The 23,643-nt window shown below is 52.9% G+C and overlaps 1 protein-coding gene across 2 annotated transcripts in view; it reads left to right on the top strand.

The window, feature by feature from the left end:
* The first annotated feature begins 278 nt into the window (after positions 1 to 278).
* TTC7B (tetratricopeptide repeat domain 7B) overlaps positions 279 to 23,643 on the top strand; it is a 186,373-nt gene continuing 163,008 nt past the window's right edge. For both annotated transcript variants that reach the window (XM_087818586.1, XM_087818584.1), the window contains exons 1-2: positions 279 to 399; positions 23,378 to 23,532. In XM_087818586.1, the coding sequence (XP_087674712.1) occupies positions 279 to 399; positions 23,378 to 23,532 (276 nt within the window). The remainder of the gene's footprint in view (positions 400 to 23,377; positions 23,533 to 23,643) is intronic.

The following is a 23,643-nucleotide window of genomic DNA, read 5'->3' on the forward strand; positions in this document are numbered from 1 at the left end:
GGCCCCTCCCGCCCCGGCCCAGCCCCGCCCGCGGCGCGACCCCCGCCTCGCTGCGGCTCCGGCCCTGGCCGGCAGGGGCCGCTCCCTCGCGCCGCCCGGGGCCCGCCGCCGCCTCCCCGCCCCTCGCCCGGCCGGCGCTCCCGTTACGCCGCGGAGCCGGGAGCCGGGAGCCGGAGCCCGAGCCCCGCGGCGGCGGCGGGAGGCGGCGAGGGGGCGCCCGGGCGGCGGCGGCGGGGCCTGCGGGGCCTGCGGGCGGCGGGCGGCCCGGCCAGGCCGCGATGGCCTCCAGGAAGGCGGGCTCGCGGCTGGAGACGGAGATCGAGCGCTGCCGCTCCGAGGGCCAGTGGGAGCGGATCCCCGAGCTGGTCAAGCAGCTGTCCGCCAAGCTCATCGCCAACGGTAGGCGCCGGGCGCCGCGGGGCTGCGGGGCGCCGCGGCCTCGGCCGGTGGGCCGGGGGGGCGCGGGGCGCGGGGCGCGGGGCGCGGGGCGCGGGCAGGGGCGCGGCGGGGCTGTCCCGGGGCCAGGGCCTTGGGAGCCCGGGCCCTGGGAGTCACGCGTGGGGCGTCCGGCGGGCGCGGGCTCGTGCCTGGCGCCCCGGGGGCGCGCTGCTGTGCAGCCTGGCGGGGGGTCGCGGGGGGCCGGGGCTGCCTGAGAAGTTGGCGGTGGTGGGGGGAGTGTACCCGGGATTCCGGGCGTGTGTGCGGTGCACTCGGGGCGCCAGGATGTATTTATAGCGCCTCTGAACGGAGACCCCTGGGAAACACGGTTTGTAAACATATGGCGTTCGAGGGGCTCCAGGTGGAAGCTCGGGCTGGGGCTGGGGGGGGGAGCAGGCTGAGACGACCGTCCTGGGGTTCAGAGGGCAGCATGTCCAGCTGTGGGCCTAGGCAGGAAGGTAGGGGAAACAGAGTCGGGGGGTCAGGAGGGGAATACTGCAGGGAGGGGTGGGGCTGTGGCTGAAGAATGTTGGGAAGTGGGGCTGGGTGGGTGCGGGGCTTGGGGTCAGGGGTCAGGGGTCAGGGGTCAGCGGGAGTCACTGAGTAGGCACCTGGGGCCTGGAGTTAGTCCATGACCCCATTGACTGAATTGGTGCTTGCACCCAATCGAATCTAAATTGCACCCAAAAAGCCCATTTCAGAGCAGAGGTCCACGCGGCCTTATTTGTTTTGGAAGCAAGTATTGCTGGTATCTGCTTGTCTTTTAGTACCCGCCAAAACCAGGGGCACGGGGGGACTGGTGAGAGGGCAGAGGTGGTGCCTCATTTCCCCTCTGGCTTTCCCAGGCTGGGCGAGCACCTGTTGGCTGAACAAACGAGTGAAAGAATGAATGAAGGGGGGACACTTCTCTAAGGAAGGACACCCGCACTATTTTCAACCTTCTCGCCTCAGGCTACCCAGAAATAGAGGGGGATGTTACATGTCCTCTCCAAGAATGGTTTCTCTGTGCCTTTTATGGTGTTCTTGCCTCGAAATAAGGACTTGGTTTTGCATGTTGTCAACGGTGGTATCATGCTTTGGGCAGGTTCTTCCTGGGCAAATGCAGGTGTCATGGTCGTGCCAGGGGCATGGAGGAGGCACAGACCTATCTGGGCTCAGCATGGTGGAAATGCCAACTTCCCCGAGAACTTAATTCGTCTCAGTTAAGTTAGCAGTTGAGGAAAGGGCCTTCAGTCCCACGGGCGCCATGCAGCTTGACCGGATCCTCCCTGCAAGGCTCACGGGCTTGTCCTTCCTTCTGCTTCTCCTTACCTGCAGCACTTTCTTGTTTCTTCTTGGGACTGGACAGTCCTCCTTGGAGCTGGGTTTCCCAGCTATGTGGGCATATAATACCTTCAGACAGGCCGACGTCAGGATGAAATGGGTTCACTTGTGAGCCCCCTGGGTTTTTCCTTCAGAGCCGCTTGTTTCCTGCTTTACTGACCCATTCAGCCACATCTGCATGCCCACCTGTGCCGGGCACAGACAGTGGTGAACGGCACTGCCAAGCTCCTACCCTCATGCGCTTACCCCCCTCAGAGGGGACAGACAAGGAACAAATATGCAAATTCATCAGATAGTAAGTGATTTAAAGAAAACGGATGGGTGAATGCACCTGAGAATGATGGGCGGGGGGGGGGGGGGGGGGGGACAGCTTAGAGCACAGTGGCCTCTGGAGTGAGGGTAGAGGGGCTTCGGGTGCCCTGCGCCCATCTTACCTTCACGCCCCTAGACTCGTCTCCCTTCCAGGGCCTTGTCCCTGTGGCCTGAGCCGCAGTCAGAAATGGGTCTTGGCGGGGAGCGAGTTGTGTGGGGCCCTGTGATCCGTGGGCCTGTGTGCAAGGTTGGTTTTGGGAAACTCATGAGAGATTCCTGCCCCAGAACCCACATGGTAAGCAGCAGCCATTGATGACAAAAGGTCACCCAGGCTTGAAAAGGTCAAAGAGATTGCTCAGAAAGATTTAAAAAAAAAAGATCAAAGGAAAAGATAAACTAAAAACAGAATTGTTGTGGCTCTCCTTTGGGGTTCAGAGACATGTTTGAAGGAGGGTCCTTCCCTTCCTTTGGCTGATAGGAGCTCCCTTGAACCGGAGGTGGAACTTCCTCCTGGCTTTGGGGGCATCAGCTCCCTCTTAGACCCTCTTGGATAAACTAGACCTCAAGTTCTCGGCAGATTTGGCAAAATTCTTAAGCGAAAGCATTTGCTGCTTAGAGTAAGGAAAGCAAGTTACTGCGTGTGTATCATGCTAAGACAGTTACCGTGGCAGCAGCCACTCTGAGCCTCAGTTTCCCCACCTTAGAATGGGGATTAAAAGCCTAACTTTGCAGGGATTGTTATGAAGATCAAGGGAGCTAATGACTCCCAGGGCTAGCCACAGAGCCTGGCCCCTTAGTAGGCAGGCCATTCATTCATTCATTCATTTCACAAATACTGAGTATTTGCTATGTGCTAGCCACTCTTTTAGGCACTGGGGATGCATCAGTGAACAAAATAGACTAAAATCACAAACATCCCTGCCCTTAGGAAGCCCACATTCTAGTGGAGCTGGAGGAGGGGGCAGGTAAATAAAATAATTAAGTTACATTTACAGGATGTTAGCCTGGCCTATGTGGCTCAGTGATTGAGGTTGGACCTATGAACCAGGAGGTTATAGTTCGATTTCCAGTCAAGGTACATGCCCAGTTGTAGGCTCGATCCCCAGAAGGGGGCGTACAGGAGGCGGCCGATCAATGACTCATCATTGATGTTTCTCTCTCCCTCTCCCATCCTCTCTCTGAAATCAATGAAAACATATTTTTTTTTAAAAAAGAAATTTACAGGATATGGGATGGTGGGAAATACTATCAGGATAAAAAGGGGAAGAGGGAAAGTGCTTTGGGAATGGGGAGGTGGGGGCACATGGACAGTGAGTTTAAAAAGGGTGGCTGGGAAGGCTTCCTTGGGAAGGCAGCATCTGAGGTGAGAGAGAAGCATGCTCCAGGGAGGGGACTTCAAGGGCAGAGGCCTGGTGAGGGCAGAGGGGTGGTGGGGCCAGATCACATGGGGCCTCTTAGGTCATGGTTAAGGCTTTGGCTTTTCTATGCGTGAAATGGGAGCCATGGGAGGGTTCCGAGCTGAAGAATCCCTCACTCTCAGTGCTCCTGCTTGCAGCGGCCCCTGCCCAGCAGCTTAGCTTCTATGGGAAGGGAGCGTGGCGGTCCCTCTCCACTAAGGGCTAAATAGTGGGCACTTTGAGAGCATGGGGCTCCAGCCTGACTCCTTTGAGATAAATTGGTTCAGTTTTGCCTAAAGGTGGCTAAGGAAGAAAGAGGCAAATGCCAAACTGAAAAGAGAGTCCAGAAGTCCGTTTTCTGCCTCATACCCCACCATAGTCACCACTTTCATCTCTCCATCTCAAAACACTAAAGCTTGTGGCAGGGATGTGCCATGGCCCAGTGAGTCCCAGCAAGAGAGTGATCACACAAGTGAAGGGTGGGAGAAAATGCCACTCAAGTCTGGGCTCTTGCTCCCTGAGGTGTGCTCTGGGGATTGGCAGAGTGGGCATCCTCTGAGAGCATGTGAGGAATGCAGACTCTCAGGCCCCACCCCAGACATACAGGGTCAGACTCCATGCCTTAACAAGGCGTCCAGGGAATTCCTGGGCACAGGGTGGTCTGAGGTTCCCTGGCCTGGAGCTGAGGTGGCACCCCGAGAGGGTCAAGGATAAAGATGGAGAACCACACACCAGCTTCTTGCTGGCTCACAGGTACATCCTGGCTCCAGAGGGCAGTCCCCAGCTGTCCCCTCTTCCCAGAATGTCACCCTGCAGCCTCCCAGTGGCTAGGTTCACTGCTGTGTGATGAAGTTCTGTGACTGGCACATGCTCCTCAATTCACACTCTACCTGTAGCTGGCAGGTGACCTTGAGCCAGGACCTCCCAGAGCCCGCATTTCCCCATTGGTAAGATAGGGTAAGATAGCATTAATCATACCCACCCCATTGAAGTGGCTGTGAGGAGGAAATGGGATGACACACATAAACTTGGTGCATGTAAAATGCTGCTCTTCACTCTCCAGCTGACTTAGTAGAACCCTGGGCAAGGCAGGCCACAGCCTGGATTTCATGTGGTTGGGAAAAAAAGAGAGTCAGAGACCTCGAAACGACACACCTGAGCTTGTGCCTGGTCAAGACTCCTGCATATGTCAGTGACAGAAATGCATTTTGGAGGCCTGTGTCAGCCCCAAAGGACAGCCACTCCCTTTCCAAGAGAGTGTCTACTTCTCCTCCCGTCCCCAGTTGTTAATCTTCTTAGGCACAAGCTCAGCTATTGAGCTCACTTAGAACAGTTGGGCCCCAGATGTAGTTTCTCCTTTCAGGGATCATCACCCTTCTGATTAGGTGTGATTTTGAGAAATTTTAATTACCTGTTGGTGATGTAGGTAGGGAAATGGTGCCTGACACAAAGACTATTTCTGGGGCAAAGTTTGGTTACAAAATGTATTCAGACCATCGAGTGGGAGTGAAGTTCTTGCATTATCAATAGCTGGTATTCCCGATGGTATTATTGCCATCAGCCCCCTGGCTTCCCGTTCTGGAGGTGGGCTGGGCTCACTCAGGCCTCTGGAGCCTTCCCAAAGAAGGGGCAGTTAATGGTGGATCAGTCCCAGGGTGTCCTTTGGAAACAAGGCTGAGGTTTAACTGAGGGTCTGCTGTGGGGTGAGAAGGTGGCACTGTTGTTTAGAGTGACTTCTTTAGACATTTCTGGGGTACAGCAGTCTCCAGGGAGTCACACTGCCCTCAGATAGTAGGGAAGGACACCAGGACCTCGGTGACCCATCCTGGCCTTCCTATGCTGCTTTCAGGTCTCTGTCCTGTTGTCCTCTGAAGGACATGCTCTTGTGGCAGACCATATGTCCTAATTTTTGGATTCGAAACATTCACTAATACGACAGTAACACACGGATGGCCCTCAGGCATTGGAGCTCATGGTCACTGCAGTCAGGACAGAAGTACCGTGACCTTGTGGCTACACACAGTGGGGCTGAGACTGCTCAGCGTTTCACCTGGCCTCCTGTTTGGAGGAATTTTAGGCTCTGGATGGGGAGGGAGGATTTCTGACATTCATTCCCTTGATCAGCCAGCCTTTCCAGCACATCCTTTCCAGCATGTCCTCTCTTCACCTTGGCGGGTAGGGCCTCCTGGATCCTCTCTCACCTTGTGTATTGTATTTCCACCTGCGCTCATGCTGTTCGGCTCTGGAGGCCTCTCTGCAGGTCCGAAGCTACCCTTCTGTCAAGGTCTGGTTCAGATCCCTCCCAGCTGTCCTTCCTTCACAGAAAAGGTTGTTTGCCTCAAAGAAGACATCCACACATTGTTAGAACCAGATGGACCAGACAGGTCACATTGCATAGCAGTTTTCAAACTGTGCTGTGGAGGAACCCCTCTGGGAGCATGCTCTTGGGTCCTGGTGGCTGGGGGGACCGGCCACACTCACTGGAACAGTGACACTTTTCCATAAAGTTTCCTTTGAAGGAATGGCTGATGTGCTTAAAAAACACATTGAAAACCCACTGGTCTAGTCCAACCTCCCCATTTTACAGATGAGAAAACAGGCCCAGAGAGGGAGGTGTCTTCCTTAAAGCCACCAGCCGGCAAGTGGTGGAAGCAAACAGAGTGGGTCAGAGCTCTGGCTGCAGCGTTCGCTTGTTTCAGCTTGAAGTGTGGTTCTATGGTTTCCTAACCAGGAGAGTAATTTCACCTTGAGAAACCCCGTTTGTACAGTGGTGACACACATGTAAAATCCCTTTTCTGAAACCCTTGGGGCCACATATGTTTCAGAACGCAGAAATTTTCAGCACTGGCCAGGTGGCTTAGTTAGTTGAGCATCGCCCCACACACCGAAAGGTCCCTGGTTTGATTCCCGATCAAGGCACATGCCCTGGTTGTGGGCTCGATCCCTGGTAGGGGGCATGCAGGAGGCAGCTGATTGATGTTTTGCTTTCACATCGATGTTTCTTTCTCACTCTCCCTCTCCTTCCCTCTCATTCTAAAATTAATTATATATATATGGAATGTAGAAATTTTCAGAATATGGTACATAATCTGGACATTATGTGACACTCCCAGTGGGGTGGGGCAGCCCTTCATAATAAAACACATCAGTATTTCTGCATCAAAACATATGAACAGTCATTGCCAAAGGGATAAATAGCCTATAAGTAGCATCACGTTGGTTCAGTTGAGGTTTTGCTTCCCAGTCAGTTAACTGCAACAAAAACTAGCTTTTGTTTTTTATAGAATTCTGGATTTCAGAAATTATGCGTAAGGATTGTGAACCTGCAATAATAGTGCCAAACTTGTAGGGTGGTTGTAAGCACCAAATGAAAAGCAAAAACAACCCAAACCACCTGAACGTGCTTAGCTGCTGCCGCCTGCACAGAGCAAGCCCCGGTGGACACCAGCTGCGTCTCCTGCGGCGGGCGTTGCCTCCCATTTCCCAGTTCAGGGCTGTTTCCCCTCCCCGGGCATGTGCCTCTCTCCTCACTCGGGGTCAGCCTCTGCAGGCCCGGTTCGTGGCTCTCTTTGATGAACCCTTAGGCGCACGGCCGTTCTTGGCGTGCTGTGTCGAACTGGCCCACAGACTCCCCGGGAGGCGCCGGAGCCGCTGGAACAGGCCTCAGGAAGTCGGGCAGAGGGCCCTGCAAGTGGGGTGAGAGCCAAAGTGCAAGTGATGACTCTGCCCGAGAAGTGGTGTCCCGCGGGGACTGGTGTTTACCTTTGGGGCTGCTGGCCTAAGTGAGTTTCGATCAGCCAGAGGCGCCCCGGTTGTCGGTCCAGCATTCTCCACCTCCAGCCTCCCTCGCTCCCGGTGGGGCTGGAGGTCGTTCAAGGCCCAGCCCGCCACGTGCCATGTGCTTTCTGCTTCACTGGAGGTGGGCCCTGGCCCCAATGGGTCAACCCCCTTGCCAGGGATTGGTTGAGGCATGAGCATGTGACGTAGTTTAGCCAATGAGGCATCAGGGACATTTGCTGTGGGAGGGGCCTCTAGGAAAGATTTTTCTCATGCTCAGGAGTGCCACCTACATGCTTGAGAGGGAAGGAGCCCGGCGGGGCGGGCTCAGCGGTTGAGCGTCCACCTAGGATCCAGGTGATGGGGGCTCGATTCCCGGTCAGGGCACATGCCGGGTTTGCGGGCTCATCCCCAGTCGGGGGTGTGCGGGAGGCAGCTGATCAATGACTCTCATCATTGATGTTTCTCTCTCTCTCCCTCACCCTTCCTTTCTCTGAGATCAATAAAGAAATATTTAAAAAAAAAATGCACATGGCAAGAAAATTCAAACAAAACAAAACAAAAAAAAAAAAGAGGGAAGGAGAATGGCCCCTCTTTTTCCCCTGGAAACTTCGTGGTTTTGAGGCCCGGAGCTGCAGGCATCTTGAAGGCACCCGGCCTGGGGTGAGCGAGGCTGCCCCGCAGAGAGTGGAAGCACAGAGACAAGAGGAGCGTGCCCCCCACTACACGGCTGACCTTCCCTGGATCCCTGGGAGAGAGTAAATTTTTCCTGCTGAAGCCACATCGGTCAGGTCTTCGGCCGTCCCTGGCTGCTGAAGTCACTCTAAGCAGCACCCTCTTTACATACCCGGAGCACCCGCGGCTTCGCCCTGGGCACGCCCTCAGGGACGGCCTTTGCTCTGATTGACCCTGACCGCGTGGGTGGCTGCCTGCCCCTCTGGGTGACGTCAGGCTTGGCAGCCGCTGCAGGGCTGCAGGCCTGCAGGCCTCTGGCTGGTGTGAAAGCCAGTGTTTCCCATCTGAGAAGCCAGAAAGAGGGAAGAGGTTTTTCTGAGACGTCTCAACACCATCCCCATCAGCCACCAGGACAGGAATGAGCAGTGCTTGGCAGATGGCTTAGCCTGGTGCCCCATGAAATAGAAAGAGAAGCCACAGCCACAGGAAGCCTAACGGAGTGGCCACAGCCCCTGCGCCCTCTGGGTGTGTCGGTCCCCGATTGTCAAGTGCGGCATTGGTGGAGGTGCCAGAACTAAACAGGGCAGATAGTTTTGGTCCTTGCAGAGGTCTGCCAGACCTGGAGTCGGAATCCCCAGGCATTTCTCCTCCGAGTGCCCTTGTGCACATCACTTGATCCCCCGAAACCTTAGTTTTCCTGACTTCACAGTGTTAAAATAGTTCAGTCAGAAGAAGAATGAATAAGCATTTCTTGAGCTCCTGCTGTGAGCTGGATTCTGGGCATGAACTTTTACATGGATCCCAGTCACTCATCACAGCAACCGCATGAGGAACGGGGTGGGCTGAGGCTTGGAGATGGTCACTGAGCTGGATTCTCGTCCCCTTCTGCCCCTAGTGCCATCATGCTTTCTATTTCACTGATGTTTTTCTAAACTTGCTAGATCCCAGAATCACCAAGCTGGCTTGTTGAAACCCAGATTGCCCCACTTCTAGATGCAGCAGGTCTGGGGCGGGTGATGCGATGCTGCTGGTCCGTGGACATGCTGTGAGTAGCGCTGGCCTTAGGGAGCCTGGACATTATGGATTCACAGACCTCTCCTCCTGAGTGGTGATTCCCTGGGTCCCAAAGGGGGGCTGGAAAACTGCATTTTTAAATTGAGCCTCGGGTGATTTGTGTGATCAGGCAGGTCTGGGAGCCCCTGCCCTGAACCTCAATCCTTAGCATTTAATGAGCATCTCCTGTGAGAGGGGCCCTGCACCCAAAGAAATAGAATGAACAGGCCACCTGCCATGGGAAGCTTACAGCCCAGGGCAGTCATTCCACCTTTGGGCAGCTGAGTCGCCTGGGGGCTGCTCAGCAACTCAGATTCCCAGGCTAGGCCTGAGCTTCTGCTTAAGGAGGTCTTGGTGGGGTTGAGTTCAGGGAGCAGGATTGTTAACTAGCAACCAGCTCATTATGGTGCCAGGAGTCCCAGGACCATGGGACCATGGGACTCCTGGCACCACCTCTTTGGCCATGATTGTCCGAGGGGTGGGACAGTGTGTCACCCTCAGCTCGAGGGGAACAATGGCAGCATCGCTTACAAGGCTGCAAGGTGCTCCTGGGTTACAGGGGGGCTGAGGGCAGGGTGGGCTTGTGTGGCAATGGGTAAGGCCTGGCAGAGAGCCAGGAGGAGGAACTTGGGCAGAGTGTGGCTTTAGGGTGAGTGACATCCTAGTTGGCCTGAGACTTACCTGGTTTTAACACTGAAAGAAAGTCCTGCATCCCAGGGATGCCCTCAGTCCTGGACAGCAGGACGGTAGCTCACCCTGTTAGGCAGATGCAGGTATTTTAGCAGAGGGGAGAGAAACCCTGATGCGGGAGAAGGCAGTGGACTTGGCCATGTTGGACCCGGTTTGATCCCTGGTCTGCCACTGACTGCTGTCTGGCCTTGGGTGAGTTACTTGTCCTATCTGAGCCCCACTCTATCTCAAAGGCTGTTTTGAGGAGTGAGTGAGATAATGCAGTTTCCAGCACCGGCGTTATCAGAAGTGGCCCTGAATCAGGAGTATTGTGTGTGGACGGCGGGACCAGATACCCAGCTCTTTACAGGGAGAGAGGAAGCGGGCACGATAACAATAAGAAGGGCAGCAATGGTGTATTGGGGTGGGGGTGGGGTTCCTGTCACTGAACTGTGACTGAGGCCTGAAGCTGATGACATGGTATTAGCTGGGTCACAGAACCAGTAAATGCACAACTAGGGCTTCAACCCAGGCCTGACAGACTCCCCTGGCAGCCTCTTCCAGCCATTCATTCAGCTCCTTAGAGAGCCGGCGATAGGGTGTGGGGGTGCGGTGGTGTGTAGTGAGGATACACAGTGACTGAGACCACTGGGCTGTCAGCCCCATGAGGGAGGGATGTTTTCACTCTTCTGTTCATTGTTAAATCTCAAGCACCAGTAACATGTTTGGCACACAGTGGGTACTCAAGTAATTGTTAAATGAACAGCTTGGCCTCTGCCCTTGAGGAGTTGAGTTGGATTCATTCCCTCATCAAACACCTACAAGCACCTACTGTGTGCCAGCCCCATCCTGAGGACTGGGAAGGTACAGATCACTAAGGCCATCCTTGTGCTCAAGTCTAGTACATAGAGACTTGGCATACATGTGGTCAGGGCTGGAGTGGCAGAAGGACAGGGCTATGGAGGCCCATGGGAGGGAGTGCCCATCCAGGGCATGGTCCCACATCTAAGAGTCTAGGTATTGTCCTGAGGGTGATTGTCCATGGCCCTGCCTGCTGGGGCTCTGGGTGAATACTGGCTGATGGATTGCTCTTTGGGCTGATTGACTGCCTGTGACCTTCTTATCCTGTCTCTTGCGCAACTGTAGGGTGGACACTTGCCGAGTGGCCCTTCCCAGGGCGGGGTTCCGGGTCCCCTCCACTGCCTTTCCTTGTCTCTCTTCTCTCCTCAAATATAGCTGGCTCGGCCCTGGCTCACTAGAGGACCTGCTGTCTCTGGCCTTTGCAGGGTCCACGCCTAACAAGAAGCAGTGTTTTCTTGCATGTTAGCCAACTTTGTAGGAGTGCCCAGCCAGTGAGGGGATGCTGGCAGGGGTGCCAAGCCCATGGACCTGCAGTAAATGCCACTTTTCTTTCCCTGGCCCCCCAGTTCAAGGATAGTCAGCTCTCCACTGAGTCTTGGGCCTGGAGGCCTGGGAAAGTAGGTCTCCCAGAGCCTTTTGCCCTGCCCCACTCCCCACGGTAGCCTTCTCCCTGCCCCTGCCCCACCACACACAGCAATTGTGTCCAGTCTCCCTTCTGCCTGGGCTCTCACTTGGAGAAATTCTTCAGGCCCAGCTCAGACCTCATTTTGCTTCTGACATCCTTCTGAGTGCACCTGGTGGGGTCTTTGCACAGGCCTTGGTGGTACCTATCTCCCTCAGACCATTCCTCTGGAGGACAGGGACTGGATTAGGGCTTTGAATTTTCAATAAATGCTTGTTGCCAGTTGGGTGTGCATTTAACTTGTCTGTGTGGAGCTGGCTTCCGGAAGGAGCCGTTTCCAAGCCTCCTGGGTTGGCCTGATAACATGCCCCCTGCCCTGTTAGAGTCACTTCCTGCCTTCTGAGGTTTGGGGACAGGCCAAACCAACTGCAAGCTAATGACTTTCCAGTTACATTTTCTTTTCTTAAGCTAGGTTTCTCCAGGGGAAGTGTGAGTGTGTGTGTGTGTGTGTATGTGTCTGTCGCCAGCGCAGAATTACTGTCTTCTGTCCCATATTTCACTCTCCCGTCCCAGCCTTCCAGCGTCTGCATTATGTATGGACATGGGGAGGAGGCTTTGGCATGAAGCCTGGACTCCAACTACCAAGACTTTCTCAAAATATCATTTCTGCCAACTTGTTTTGAACTCTTTCATCTTTGACTTTTGCCATCTTTGCCTTTCAGTCAAGAAAAAAAAAAAAGAATTCCAAGTGGCCAGGCCAGGCCCTCTGAACTGGGCCACAATTTAAACAAAGATGGTGGAGGGGGAACAATGGGGCCCGAGGCAGAAATGCCGAGGCCTGGGCTTTGGTCAGCAATGAAGCCACCACCATGTGCCAGGAAACCCAGGGAGGGCCTGAGTCTACAAAGGCTAAGGTATTTGGTTGGGTCCTGTCCACGAAGGGGAGACATACCTATTGATTCGTTCCAGAAAGCTGTATGGAACACCTGCCATGTGCTGAGCAGTCGAGGTAGAGCATGAACGTGCGAGCGAGAGGATGGGGGTCAGAGAGCCAGGGTGATCAGTCACAAGGATTTGGCTTTCACTTTCGGTGAGATGGGAGCCACTGGGGGGTTTTAAGGGGAGGGGTCACATGCATGATATGACTTACATTTTAAAACAGGTATGGGGACAACTAATCAATATTTTCTAGTTGTGGTATGTGCCCTTCCCTTCTCTATCCTGCTGCTTGTCGGAGCCAGGACCCCAGTTAAATCCAGTTCTGCCTCCCAGCTGTACGCTGCCCGAGGGAAGCCCTCGGCCTCGCTGGCCACTCGCACGTGGCGACCAATGACCTCAAAGGCACTGCCACTCTTCCAGTCTCTCTGGATACCCACTTTCCAGAATGTCCATTTCAGATGGTCTTCTCTTCGTAGGCCTCTTACATCCTGTGGATGCACCCTCTCCCTCCTCACTCGTGACCCCGCCGCATTCTTTATCGAGGAAATAGAAACAATTAGGAAATGCGCTCGTTTCCGACCAGAGTCGACCGCTTTCCTCCGCTCACTGCCTGGAGGTTTCAGTTCCTTTTGAAGGGCAACAGCCTCTTCTTCACCTTTGCCCAGAATCCCCCCGTTCTCGCCTTGTCAGGACTTCACTGCTGCAGCATCTCTTCTCTCTCCCGGGTCAGGCCTCTGCCTCTGGCTCTCTCCTGGACCTCTCCCTGCAGGATACCAGAGCCCCTGGACTTTCCTGTTAAAACCTTCATTAACCTCACATTGCTCTCTCACCACCCCCCATCTCTCTGGTCGTTTTCAGCAAGGCCCCTTCAGAGACTCGTCATGTCCACAGCCTGTGCTTGTTGGGCTTGTATCCCTCGCACATCCCTGAGACTTCAGATGCCAAGTCCGCCCTCTGATGTTCCTTCAATGTTGCCAAATCTAATGGTTGCTTTTTCCCTTCGCTTCCTTGATATTCCAGTTGCTTTTAACCCATTTGACTCTCCCTCTTTCTGGAAACTTCTTAATCTCTGTTCTGTAATAGACACTGTCCTGGTTGTCTCTTCCTTGGACTTCCCACTCAGTCTCCTCCAGCTTTGATCTGGACGGATCTCCATCCACCGACTTGATTTCTGTACTTGGATATTGAATGTCGTTTAACTTGGTCAAAACAGAATTCCTGGTTCGTTCCTCCTTACCCCGGTAAACGGCAAAATGGCCCCACTGGCCCCCCCATCGTGCACCCTGAAATCTAGACTTCCCTTTCATTCCTCTCCTTTCCCCATCCCTAGTGCATCAGTTTCCTGTTGCCTCTTCACAAATGTATTGGTTTAAGACGATGCAAATTTGTCTTCTTATAGTTCTGAAGGTCAAAGTTGGAAATAGGTCTCACTGGGCTAAAATCAGGTGTGAGCAGGGCTGTGTTCCTCCTGGAGGCCCTGGGAGGACTCTGTCCCGCCCTTTCAGCCCCCACGGGCTGCCCACATTCCTTGGCTCGTGGCCCCTCCTCCGTCTGTAAAGCAGGCAGCGTAGCTTCCTCCAGTCTCCCTCCGTGACTGCTCCTGTGTCCTTTGCCTCGTCTCCTCTCTGACTCTGCCCTCCTACTTCCCTCTTCTAAGGACCCAGTGTGCCCACCCAGATAATCCCCCACCTCAAGATCCTTAACTTAATTATATCTGTAAAGTCCCTTTTGCCATGTAAGGTGACATATTCACAGGTTCTAGCCACTGGGACTTAGATTATCTTTGTGTGTGTGTGTGGGGGGGGTGTCTAATTCTGTGACTGTACCTTCAATCCAGTCCATTAGTAAGTCTTGTTTATTTTACCTCCAAACTGTCCCCACTCAGCCCTTTTCTCCCTTCATACACCATTTCTCACCTCTCACCCCTCTAAGTTCTGTCACCTCTCACCACCACTGCAGTAACCTAACCGCGGCTGCTGTTGCCTCCGTCTGGCTCCAACTCTGAGTTCATTCTCCACACAACAGACAGGGAGCTTTTCAAAACCCAAATCAGATCATTTCATCTCCAAGCTTATCAGCCCCCCCCCCCCCCCGAAAGACTTGCAGTTGCACTTAGAACGATGGCACACTCACCACGGTCTAGGGGAATGTCCCCGTCTGCCCCCACCCACCTCTGACTGCCCCACCCCTCCGGCTCCCTCTGCTCCTTCTTGCTGTTCCTGGAACACACCAGCTGTGTTCCCACCCCAGGGCCCTCCCTGCGCTGAGACAATGCTCTTCCCTCAGCCATTTGCACGGCCAACTCCATCTCGACATCCGTGTCTCCTTGGAGACTCTCCCTGATCGGCCCACCCCATGTCCAGTAGCCACTCAGTCATTCCCTGTCATGTGTTAGTTCCCTGCACATCTCTGACCACTGTCTGCCCTTTTCCTGGTTTGTCTCTTTGTCTCACCTGTCTAGGAATATAAGCTCCATGAGGACAGAGACCTCCTCTGTCTCAGTCACTGCTCCAAGTCCCCGGAGCTCGCAGGTACAAATGAATGCTGGCTGATGCGTGAATGTGCGAAGTGCAGTGAGGAACGCAGTTCGCTCAGGCCAGGAGAGCTGGGCACAGCTCCTCCAAGGTGACCCTGAACTGCATCTCAAAGATGCCTGGGATTCTGGCAGGAGAGGGAGGGCGGTGTAGCACCCCCAGGCAGGCACCCTCGGGTGAGACAGATCGCCCTGGCCTGGGAAGGACGCTGAGGGCCTGGGGGGGTGCGCGTGCGAGGCTGGTGGCCCAGCGACAGCGGGAGATGGGCTGTCAGTAGTAACCACAGACTTAAAACTCCTTCACTTGGTGGACTAGGTCCTGTGCACGACTCCGTGGGTGACCAGCCCAGCTGCTCCGGGGTCAGAGCACACTGCGACACGGCCACCTCTTTCTTTTTAAATCACCTGGTGGTTCTGTGTAGGTGACGAATGTCTGAGGTAGTAATGCTCAAACGCTATAAAAGGTATGCAGTGAAAAGTAACTGCCTCCTGCACTATCTCGGTGTCCTTTCCTCCCTCCCACAGAAACGACCACTCTTAGGACTTTCCTGGGGTCCTTCTAGAAATATGCTGTACACCTGTGCACTTATAAGAAAGTTTGCTGTTGGTTTTGTTTTTTACCCACAATAATGATAAACCGTACGCCCTAGTTTGTGTCTCCTCTTTGAAGTTGTTGTCTACTGCTGTGTAACAAACCGTCCCAAAACTTAGTGCCTCAAAACAGCCACGTGTTGTTATTTTTCACGATTCCGGGCTTGCCAGGGGTTGCTTGTCCGCGGCCAGCTATGGGCCGGCTCAGTAACACTGCCGCCCTTGGCTGGGCTTCTCGCCTGCCCTTTCAGCCCCCCTGCCCCAGGCCAGCCCGAGCGTGTGCTCGTGGCGGCTGCAGACAAGCAAGGGGCAAGCAGAAGCGGGTGAGCCCTTTGCCAAGCACTGTGTGCGTCAGATTTGCCCCGTCCGGTGATCAGAGCAAGTGATGTGGCCGTGCCCAGGATCCATGCGAGGGGCCACAAAGCATGTGGATGCAGGGAAGCCTGAAGACCTGGGGCCATGGGTCCAATCCGGCCACCACGGACTCGTATTTAGATCTGTTCCTTTATTTCATGGACACACTATGTCCCATCGCATGGGGGGCACTGTGTCCATTTAACAGGTCCTGTTATTTCTGTCCTCTGCTGGTACCAGGAGGGCCACGTGTAGTCAACATCCCTATCTGTCCATCTTTGTGCTTCGAAGAGCATGTACCTGTGGGATAAGCTGCTAAAACTGGAATTTCTGGGTAAGATGGTACCGGTACAGTAATCGTTTTGTAAACGTCACTAAGTTGCTCTGTAGAGCAACTAATCTCATACTAATTTATGCTCCTGCCTCCACCACCCGACAGTGTCTGTTTCTGCCAACACTCTCTGATGGGCAGGGGGATAACCAGCACTGCAAATGTTAAGTTACCTGTGACTTACAAGAAGCCAAAAAATGAGGGGATGAAATTCACCGAGGTCACACTGAGACTAAGAAATGGAGAACCTGGCTGTCTTTGCCGGGTAACAAAGGGGACACTGGAGAACCAGTTCCTACTTGAATAGGGTTTTGTCTTTTCCTCTTGGATCGGAGCCCCAGCAGGAATAGTTTGAATAGCCCTAAATGCTTCTCTATTGACATATAAACCGAGTCGTGGAGATTTTTTTGTATTGGTATCAAGTACTCCCTGGAATAAAGTAGAAACCCTAAGTTTTTTCTCCATCATCTGATCAAATCTGTGTGTCAGCTGCTTATCACACCAGGGCGAGGGCTGTGAGGAAGGGGCAGTCACCTCAAGTGGCAATAGACCACAACCCCTCCTTCCCTGGGGTGATCAGGGAGGCTGAGGCCGCCTGGGCACTGAACTGTGCCAGCTACCAGGTGCACGGGATTGGGGATTGTCTGTTGGGAGGTGAACCAGGGGACCAGAGGCCTCCCCTGGGGGCTGAGTCCCATGTTGTTCTCAGGCGTGGTCTCTGTTCAATTTCAGGCTTTACCTCGCTGTAATTCACTGGGGAGCTGGTTTCTGCAGCCTCAGTTAACACCCCAAAATATTCCTGGGAAGGGTGAAACCAGCACTGGGCGCCCCTGAGCCCCTCCTCACTCTGGTCACCCGAGAATCCTAGCAGGTGGAGCAGGAGAGGGTCTTAGAAACTGCCTGTCTGGCCCCACAGCAGAAAGGTTAAGCTGCTTGGCGAAAGCCACATGGCTGGTTGGGAGGGAAACTGGGCTCCCTCCCCTGATAGTTTGTGCCTGGCAGGTGGAGGAGACAGTGCACGAAGGCTGCCCAGGTTCAAATCCCAGCTCCAGCACAGACTGGCTCTGACCTGGGCATGTTGCTGCACCTCTCGTGCCTGGTTCCCTGCCTGTGAGATGGAGATGATGGTATCAACATCCTGGCGTTTGGATGACTGGCAGGATGAGGAAACTGCTGGGCACACTGCGTGGCATTTAGTAAGAGCTCAGTATGGCCTGGCTCGTCATGAATGTAGCACAGCATTCATGTCCCCCTAGGAGGCCTCTTGAGCACAGGGATCGTGTCTGATAGGGCTTTCTCAGCCCACTAGGTCCGACATAATCATTCTAGGAAATAGTAAGTCCTAGATGAATGAAAATAACAGTAATAGAAACTGACCTTTATTCAGCACCTGCTTCGTACTATATGCATTACAGATACTACCTCCAATCTTCAGGTAGCTGGGTGAGGAAACTAAGGCTCAGAAGGGTTAAGTAACTTGCCCAGTGCCACACAGCTAGTAAGCAAAGGAGCTGGGATTCAAGCCTAGGGCTGCTTGAGGCCGGAGCTCTTTCCCCCACATTGTACTACTAGGCTTCTCCATCCCGGAAGGTACATCCTGGCCCCGCTTTGCAGCCCTGCAGCTCTGCCTGCAGCTGTGGGATGCCCAGCTGTGCCCTCCTCTGCCTGGGGAGTGTGAGCAGGAGGAAGAGGAAGATACTGAGATCGAAGGCTTTCATGAGGCCCAGTTCTGCTATAAGTGTCCCGTTGGCCCTGTTGCAGCCAGAACTCTCAAGGCAATCTTAGGGCTGACCCAGTTCTCAGGGATCACTTTCCTCCTTTGCCTGATGTCCAGTGTCTTGAAAATTGTTTTTATTTAAAAATATATTCTGTTATACCTGGCCGGTGTGGCTCAGTGGTTTGGCATCAACCCATGAACCTGGAGGTCATGGTTCAATTCCTGGTCAGGGCACACACTGGGGGTTTGGGCTTCATCTCCAGCAGGGGGCGTGCAGGAGGCAGCCGACCAATGATACTCCCATCATTGATGTTTCTCTCTCTCTCCCTCTTCCTTCCTCTCTCTGAAATCAATCAATAAAAACACATTTTAAAAAATTATTTTAAAAAAATATATATTCTGTTATGTTTTTGTGGTTGTTTCCAGTGGGGGATTAAATTTGATCTGTGGCTGGAAGCAAAAGCCTATTTTTAACATTACGATCCTCTTTTATTTTGTATTTAACTCTTTAATCCATCTGAAATTAATTTTCTTATACGTCCTGAGGTGCCTTTCCCCCTTGTGTCTCACTGTCCTAGCATGTAGCCGGCACACTATTGGGCAATGACAGCTGGTTAGGCGACACCCCTTTCTTTTGTTGCTGGTGGATTCTGCATGGGACGCGTGAGGTCCTTGACCGCTGCAGCCAGTGCCTGTCCAGGCTAACAAGCCTCCTCCAGCGTTAGGACTGAGCCTCGCAGCCTCTGTTGTTGCTCTTGCATGCACCCCTCAAAGTGTTTAAGATTTCCGCCCTCCTGGTTGGGAGACTGAGTGGCAGGGAAGTCACCTTTTTCAGGGGGAACAAAGAAAACACAATTTGCTTGAGAGATTAATTGGAGCCTAGAAATTAAAAAACAACAAAAACCCAACAACTTCAAAAATGGTTTTGTAGCTGCCATGTTGAATTTCAAGTTGGACTGTAAGCTCTTTGCTCGGAGCCTGCAGCTCCTTCCGGAGGAGCTGGTCCTCGCCCACCTGGCAGGGAACTCCCATGACCATCTCTCTTCCTCTCTGTGCCCTTTGTGTTTCAACTCTAACAAACCACTTTGGGTCCCCCAACAACTAGGCTGTGCCATGCCTTTGCATATTCTGTTCCTTCTGCCTGGAATGCCTTTCCCCACATTTCCACCTTTAAACACACCCCTGTCCCATTCTCTGAGGAGGCCTTGTCTCCTTTGCCTGCACCCATCCAGGACCACACGCATCTTCATTAGATCCTGCATGGTGTTCAATGGCTCGGAAGGCCCGGAACCTCCATGAGGAAAGGGACTGTGTCTCCTGATTCTGATGAAAGCCCCTTCCTCTCAGCTGAAGCCTTCCCAGGGTCCTGCGGTTGTTCTGCTAGAGCTGGGCTCTCTCCACACTTCAGCAGCAAGACTCTGGTGCATTCCTGCAGGGCAAGGAGATGAATTAACTAAAAGTATGGAAGTCCCACATAACACAGTGGTAGTGGTTTTTACACTCCTCTTTAACTGTGCAGCCCTTCATTGAAATAAACATGTTTGCAAGCCTGGGATGTAAAACCAATGAAACAGGAGAGGTGAAGAGTGAGAGGTTCTACCAAAGCCCTCAGATGGGTTGTGTGGAGTCTGTTTAGAAACGAATGAACGTGAGGATGGGTGTCAGTAGGTGCGTTCAAATAGTGGTTCTCAACTCACAGCATGTCTTGTGTTTGGAGGATGTAATTAGGACATTCTAGCAGCTCACATCCATGTAGAAGGCCATAGAACACGGAAGGGCTAGGAGATTGCACTACCGATGAGAAAGACTCACGGGCTCGGTGCGTGCTTTGTAAAGACCATACTGAATGAATCACTAGACAACTTTGTGTTTTCCCACTGAACTAGAGCTCTCTCCGTGTTAATATGTATCCATCTTTCTAGATTCAGTAACTATGTGACAAAGGTCAGAGTAATAGTGACTTGAGCAAGAACAAGGTAGAAGTTAATGCTTCTCTCTCATGTAATAATCGACCATAAGCAGCACTCCAGGGCTTGGTGGCAGCTCTGGGTGTTGGAGACCAAGGCTCCTGACGTCGCGCTGCTCTGCCGTCCTCGGCAGCTGGCGTCCGTCTCGGGGTCCAGGCGGGATGCACCATTGTCCATCAGCACAGCCACGTTCCAGCTGGGGTAGGGCGAGGAGGACCTGGAGGCCAAGTCCATTCCCTGTAAGTGCACCGCCTAGAAGCCGCACACATAAAACACCCCTCACGTGCCATCGGCCGTAACTTAGTCATAGGCAGCCGCTGGCTCCCAGGGGGCCTGGGCTTTTCCTGGGGAGCTGTGTGCGCTGATAAAACTTGGGGCTCCTAATACTAAAGGAAGAATGAATATTTAGGAACAACCGGCAGATTCTGACCCAGGCAGGGCCAGGCCACACCCTGGGCAATGTAGCCCAAATGCCTCCGCCTGCCATCAGCTTAATTCACCATTTACTGAGCATGAGCCTGTGCCAGACCTCGTGGGCTGCCAATAAACACAGGCTCTTCTGCAGACCTCTCCGTACATTGTAGAGTGGCAGACAGATGCAGAAACCCCTGGTTTGGGGTGACTGAGTTTCCTGGAGCAAGCTCAGGGTGGCTTGGGTGGGGCACATGGGGGAAGATCAGTGCTGGAAAGACTAGTGGGTATTTAGCAGTAATGGCCAGGGGCGGTCGCCGTGTTCCAGAGCATTCCCAGTGCTCGAGGAGTGAACTGGGCTGGCAAATCAGAAAACTTGGCCAGGACCTGCTTTCCGCATCCTGTGGGGTGGGGCTGAGCAGGGAGGTGGGGGGCATCCATTAAGTCCCCACCTTCTGCTCCCAGCTGACTCCCTTCTGTCTTCTCACTCATCACGCCCTGTTCTCCACCCTTGGTTTCTGTACTTTCCTTGATTCGCACCTTTCTTATGCTGTGCTCTTCCCTCAGCCTGGTTTGCCCTTCCCTCCTGTTTGCCAGCCCAGATCCTGCACATCCTTTAAAGCCCAGGCGAGAGGTGGGGTCACTCCAGAGCACAGCGTTTCCCCCTAGAATTCATTAGCTCTGGTCCACGTTCTCGCTATGGCCGTGGTACTGTTCCCATTTTATAAAGGGGGCACTGATGCGTTAAGAGGTCCCAGGTAGCAGAGGTCCTGATCGATTGTCCTTTCTGCTCGCTGTCCTGGGGATTCTGCTCCGGGCAGCCACGTTCAGAGGCAAGGTCACAGGGGTCTGCAGAGGGTGGCGAGGTGAGGGGCGGGGAACAGTGCGGGACAATGGGGGGAAGTGGGGAATAATGCGGAATAATGAAAATAATGGGGAGAGAGAAATCCTGAGCTCAGGGGGACAGAGGGGCTTTCTTAGAATTGCCCCCAAATGCTGAGGTTAAATCAGAGTGTCAGAGTCACAGAGTGCCAAACTGGAATTTAGAGCTAGGACTCTGACCCATTGTATTTTGTTTTATTTTTTGGAATTTTAAACTACACAGAAAAGAAATTCAGTGTGCACTGTAGCCTTACTAGTCAGAAGTTACCACTGTTGAGGTCCCAGTTTTCTAGGAAGAGTTACAGTTTTTCTAGCAGTAATATAGAATGATTCTCCTCAATAAAAGTAATTCAAACTACAACGGTGAGAAATTAAAAATGATCCTGAATCCTATCACTCGGAAACTCCTGTCTTTGCTCTAGTGATAATCATCCTAGGGATAGGGACAGATGTAAAGATAAACTGACATACTTTTATCAGCAGTGGTCACGCTCCTGTCTAGCACGACAGCCACCAGCCACGTGTAGCTCTTGACCACCTGAACCGTGGCAGGTTCGAAGGGAGCTGTGCTGTGAGCCTACAGTACACAGTGGGCTTGGAAAACTTCACATGAGAAAAGAATGCAAATACCTCAGTAACTTAAAAATATTGATTACTTGTTAAACTGATAATATTTTGGATATATTGAGTTAAATAAAACATGTTATTAAAATGAATTTCAACTGTTTATTGTTTAATATAGCTACTAAAATTTTTAAAGTAACATGCGGTTTGAATATATTTCTATTGAACAGTAGTATTCTATTTAAAAAAATAAGGTGTTAGTAAGTATTCATGGGGAAAAAGAGAATCTGAAGGAATCGTCAAGCTCCAACTAAACATTTCACCACGTGACACCATTTCTTAAACGAGTCCAGTAACGTTTTTAAAATATTGGTGTCGCATAGTGGTTTTTTTTCTTTAAACACGTATTGCAGTGTTTTGAAAGTTGAGCACATGCCCTCCGAAGCGCCTCCCAGTTTTTGATATATTACTGTTTCGATCGTATTGCTTTCCAACAGTCAGATTCTGCCTGTAACATGCTTCTGACAAGCCTGTAGGACCGTGCACGTAAATCCCTGGCACTCCCCGGCGGGCCTGCGCGTCCTTCACGCCCGAGCCCTAGATTTCTCCATTAGCTGGAGTCAGTTCTTCCGGGAGGATGCTGCTTATCACTTTTGTCCCTGACTGGCATTGCACCGGGTCCCGTCCCCTGGGTGACACTTGTGTCCCTGTGCCCTCTGTCTATAGACGTGGCTTCATTGTCTTTTGTGGGGACACTGCTGTGGGCCCTGCCTGATATCCTCGGCGACTTGCTTTTCCTTCTTAGACAACTGGAGAACTCGTGAGTTCAGTAACTGAACTCTGCCCATTTTGGTGACGCTTAGCTTCTCCCAGGACCCTAGGTCTCACCTCTGACAGATTATTTTTGGCTACTCAGTACATAGACGGAAGCACTGCTGAGAACAGTGTTCAGCAGCTTTGGGTCACTGAGGGCTTGGAAAGGCTGTGGGTCCGGCTCTTGGCCTTTTGTGGACCTGCCCCCAGAGTCTCAGTTAATCTTAGATTGCACAATAGTAGACGTACCTGTTGTTTTTCTAGGACCAGAATGTTCAAGATAAAGCTAAAGTCCATTTGGTCACTAACCCCAGCTGAAGTTCTTTTTCCTGCACCCCAGTGGTAACTGCTAGCATGGGTTTGAGGTACATCCCTCCAGACTTTTTAAAGCAGCTTTTATATTTAATACAATTATGTTCTGTCCCATCACAGGAGAAATAGGCTGTGTTCAGGCTGGTTTGCAGATTGTTTGGGTTTTTTCAGAGCAGTTTGGATGTGTGGATTCCGAAGAGCCGCTGCTGGAGTGAGCTTTTTGTACTATTGACAAGCCAGCACAGACAAGAACCAAGTTATAGCTACAAGCATCGCACTCTTAGGGTGGAAGCCTTGTACAGACGTCCCTGTCATCAGTGTCCCTAGTTTTGACTTTCAGGCAAAAGCAGACTGCCTGCGTGCAGGTCACTTTGACCTAAGCTCGCTTTAAGAATCTGACTGTAGAAGACATTCTGCCAGCTCGTATCCATGCAGAAGGCCCTGGAACACGGAGGCTGGGAGATTCCACCGCATCGCTCGTGGGAAAGACGCAGTACTGGGTTTTGTGTGTGTTTTGTAAAGATCATATTGAATACATCACAAGACAGCTTTGTGTTTTTCTACTGAATTAGAGCTCTCTCCGTGTTAATGTACCGTCTTTCTAGATTAGTAATTAGGTGACATGGGATGACAGTGCTTGAGCCACCCCCCGTTTGAGTGCAGGCGACTGGAACATTCTTTACTAATGAACAGACTGCACCATACGATGGCACCCACCTGGACCCCATCCAAGGTTATGAAGCTCCAGAGGGGCCTTGCTGGGGCGTGGAACAAGGGGGGTGTTCCCCCAGGGTTATTCCTCACCCCCACTTAGCCTCTCCCTCTGTCTTCTGTAGATGACATGGCAGAACTTCTCCTCGGGGAGTCGAAGCTGGAGCAGTACCTGAAGGAGCACCCCCTGCGGCAGGGAGCCAGTCCCCGCGGGCCCAGGCCCCAGCTCACCGAGGTCCGCAAGCACCTCACCGCCGCCCTGGACCGAGGGAACCTCAAGGTACCATGTGCCCCTGGGATGAGGGGCACGGTGGGGAGGCGCTGGCGCCAGCCCCTCTGAGCTGTGTGGCTGGGGACAGTGCCCATGGACACCCGGGTGGCGTTCGGAGCG

This window comes from Miniopterus natalensis, chromosome 1, assembly GCF_054644295.1.
Source record: "Miniopterus natalensis isolate mMinNat1 chromosome 1, mMinNat1.hap1, whole genome shotgun sequence".
In the NCBI taxonomy this organism is placed as follows: domain Eukaryota; kingdom Metazoa; phylum Chordata; class Mammalia; order Chiroptera; family Miniopteridae; genus Miniopterus; species Miniopterus natalensis.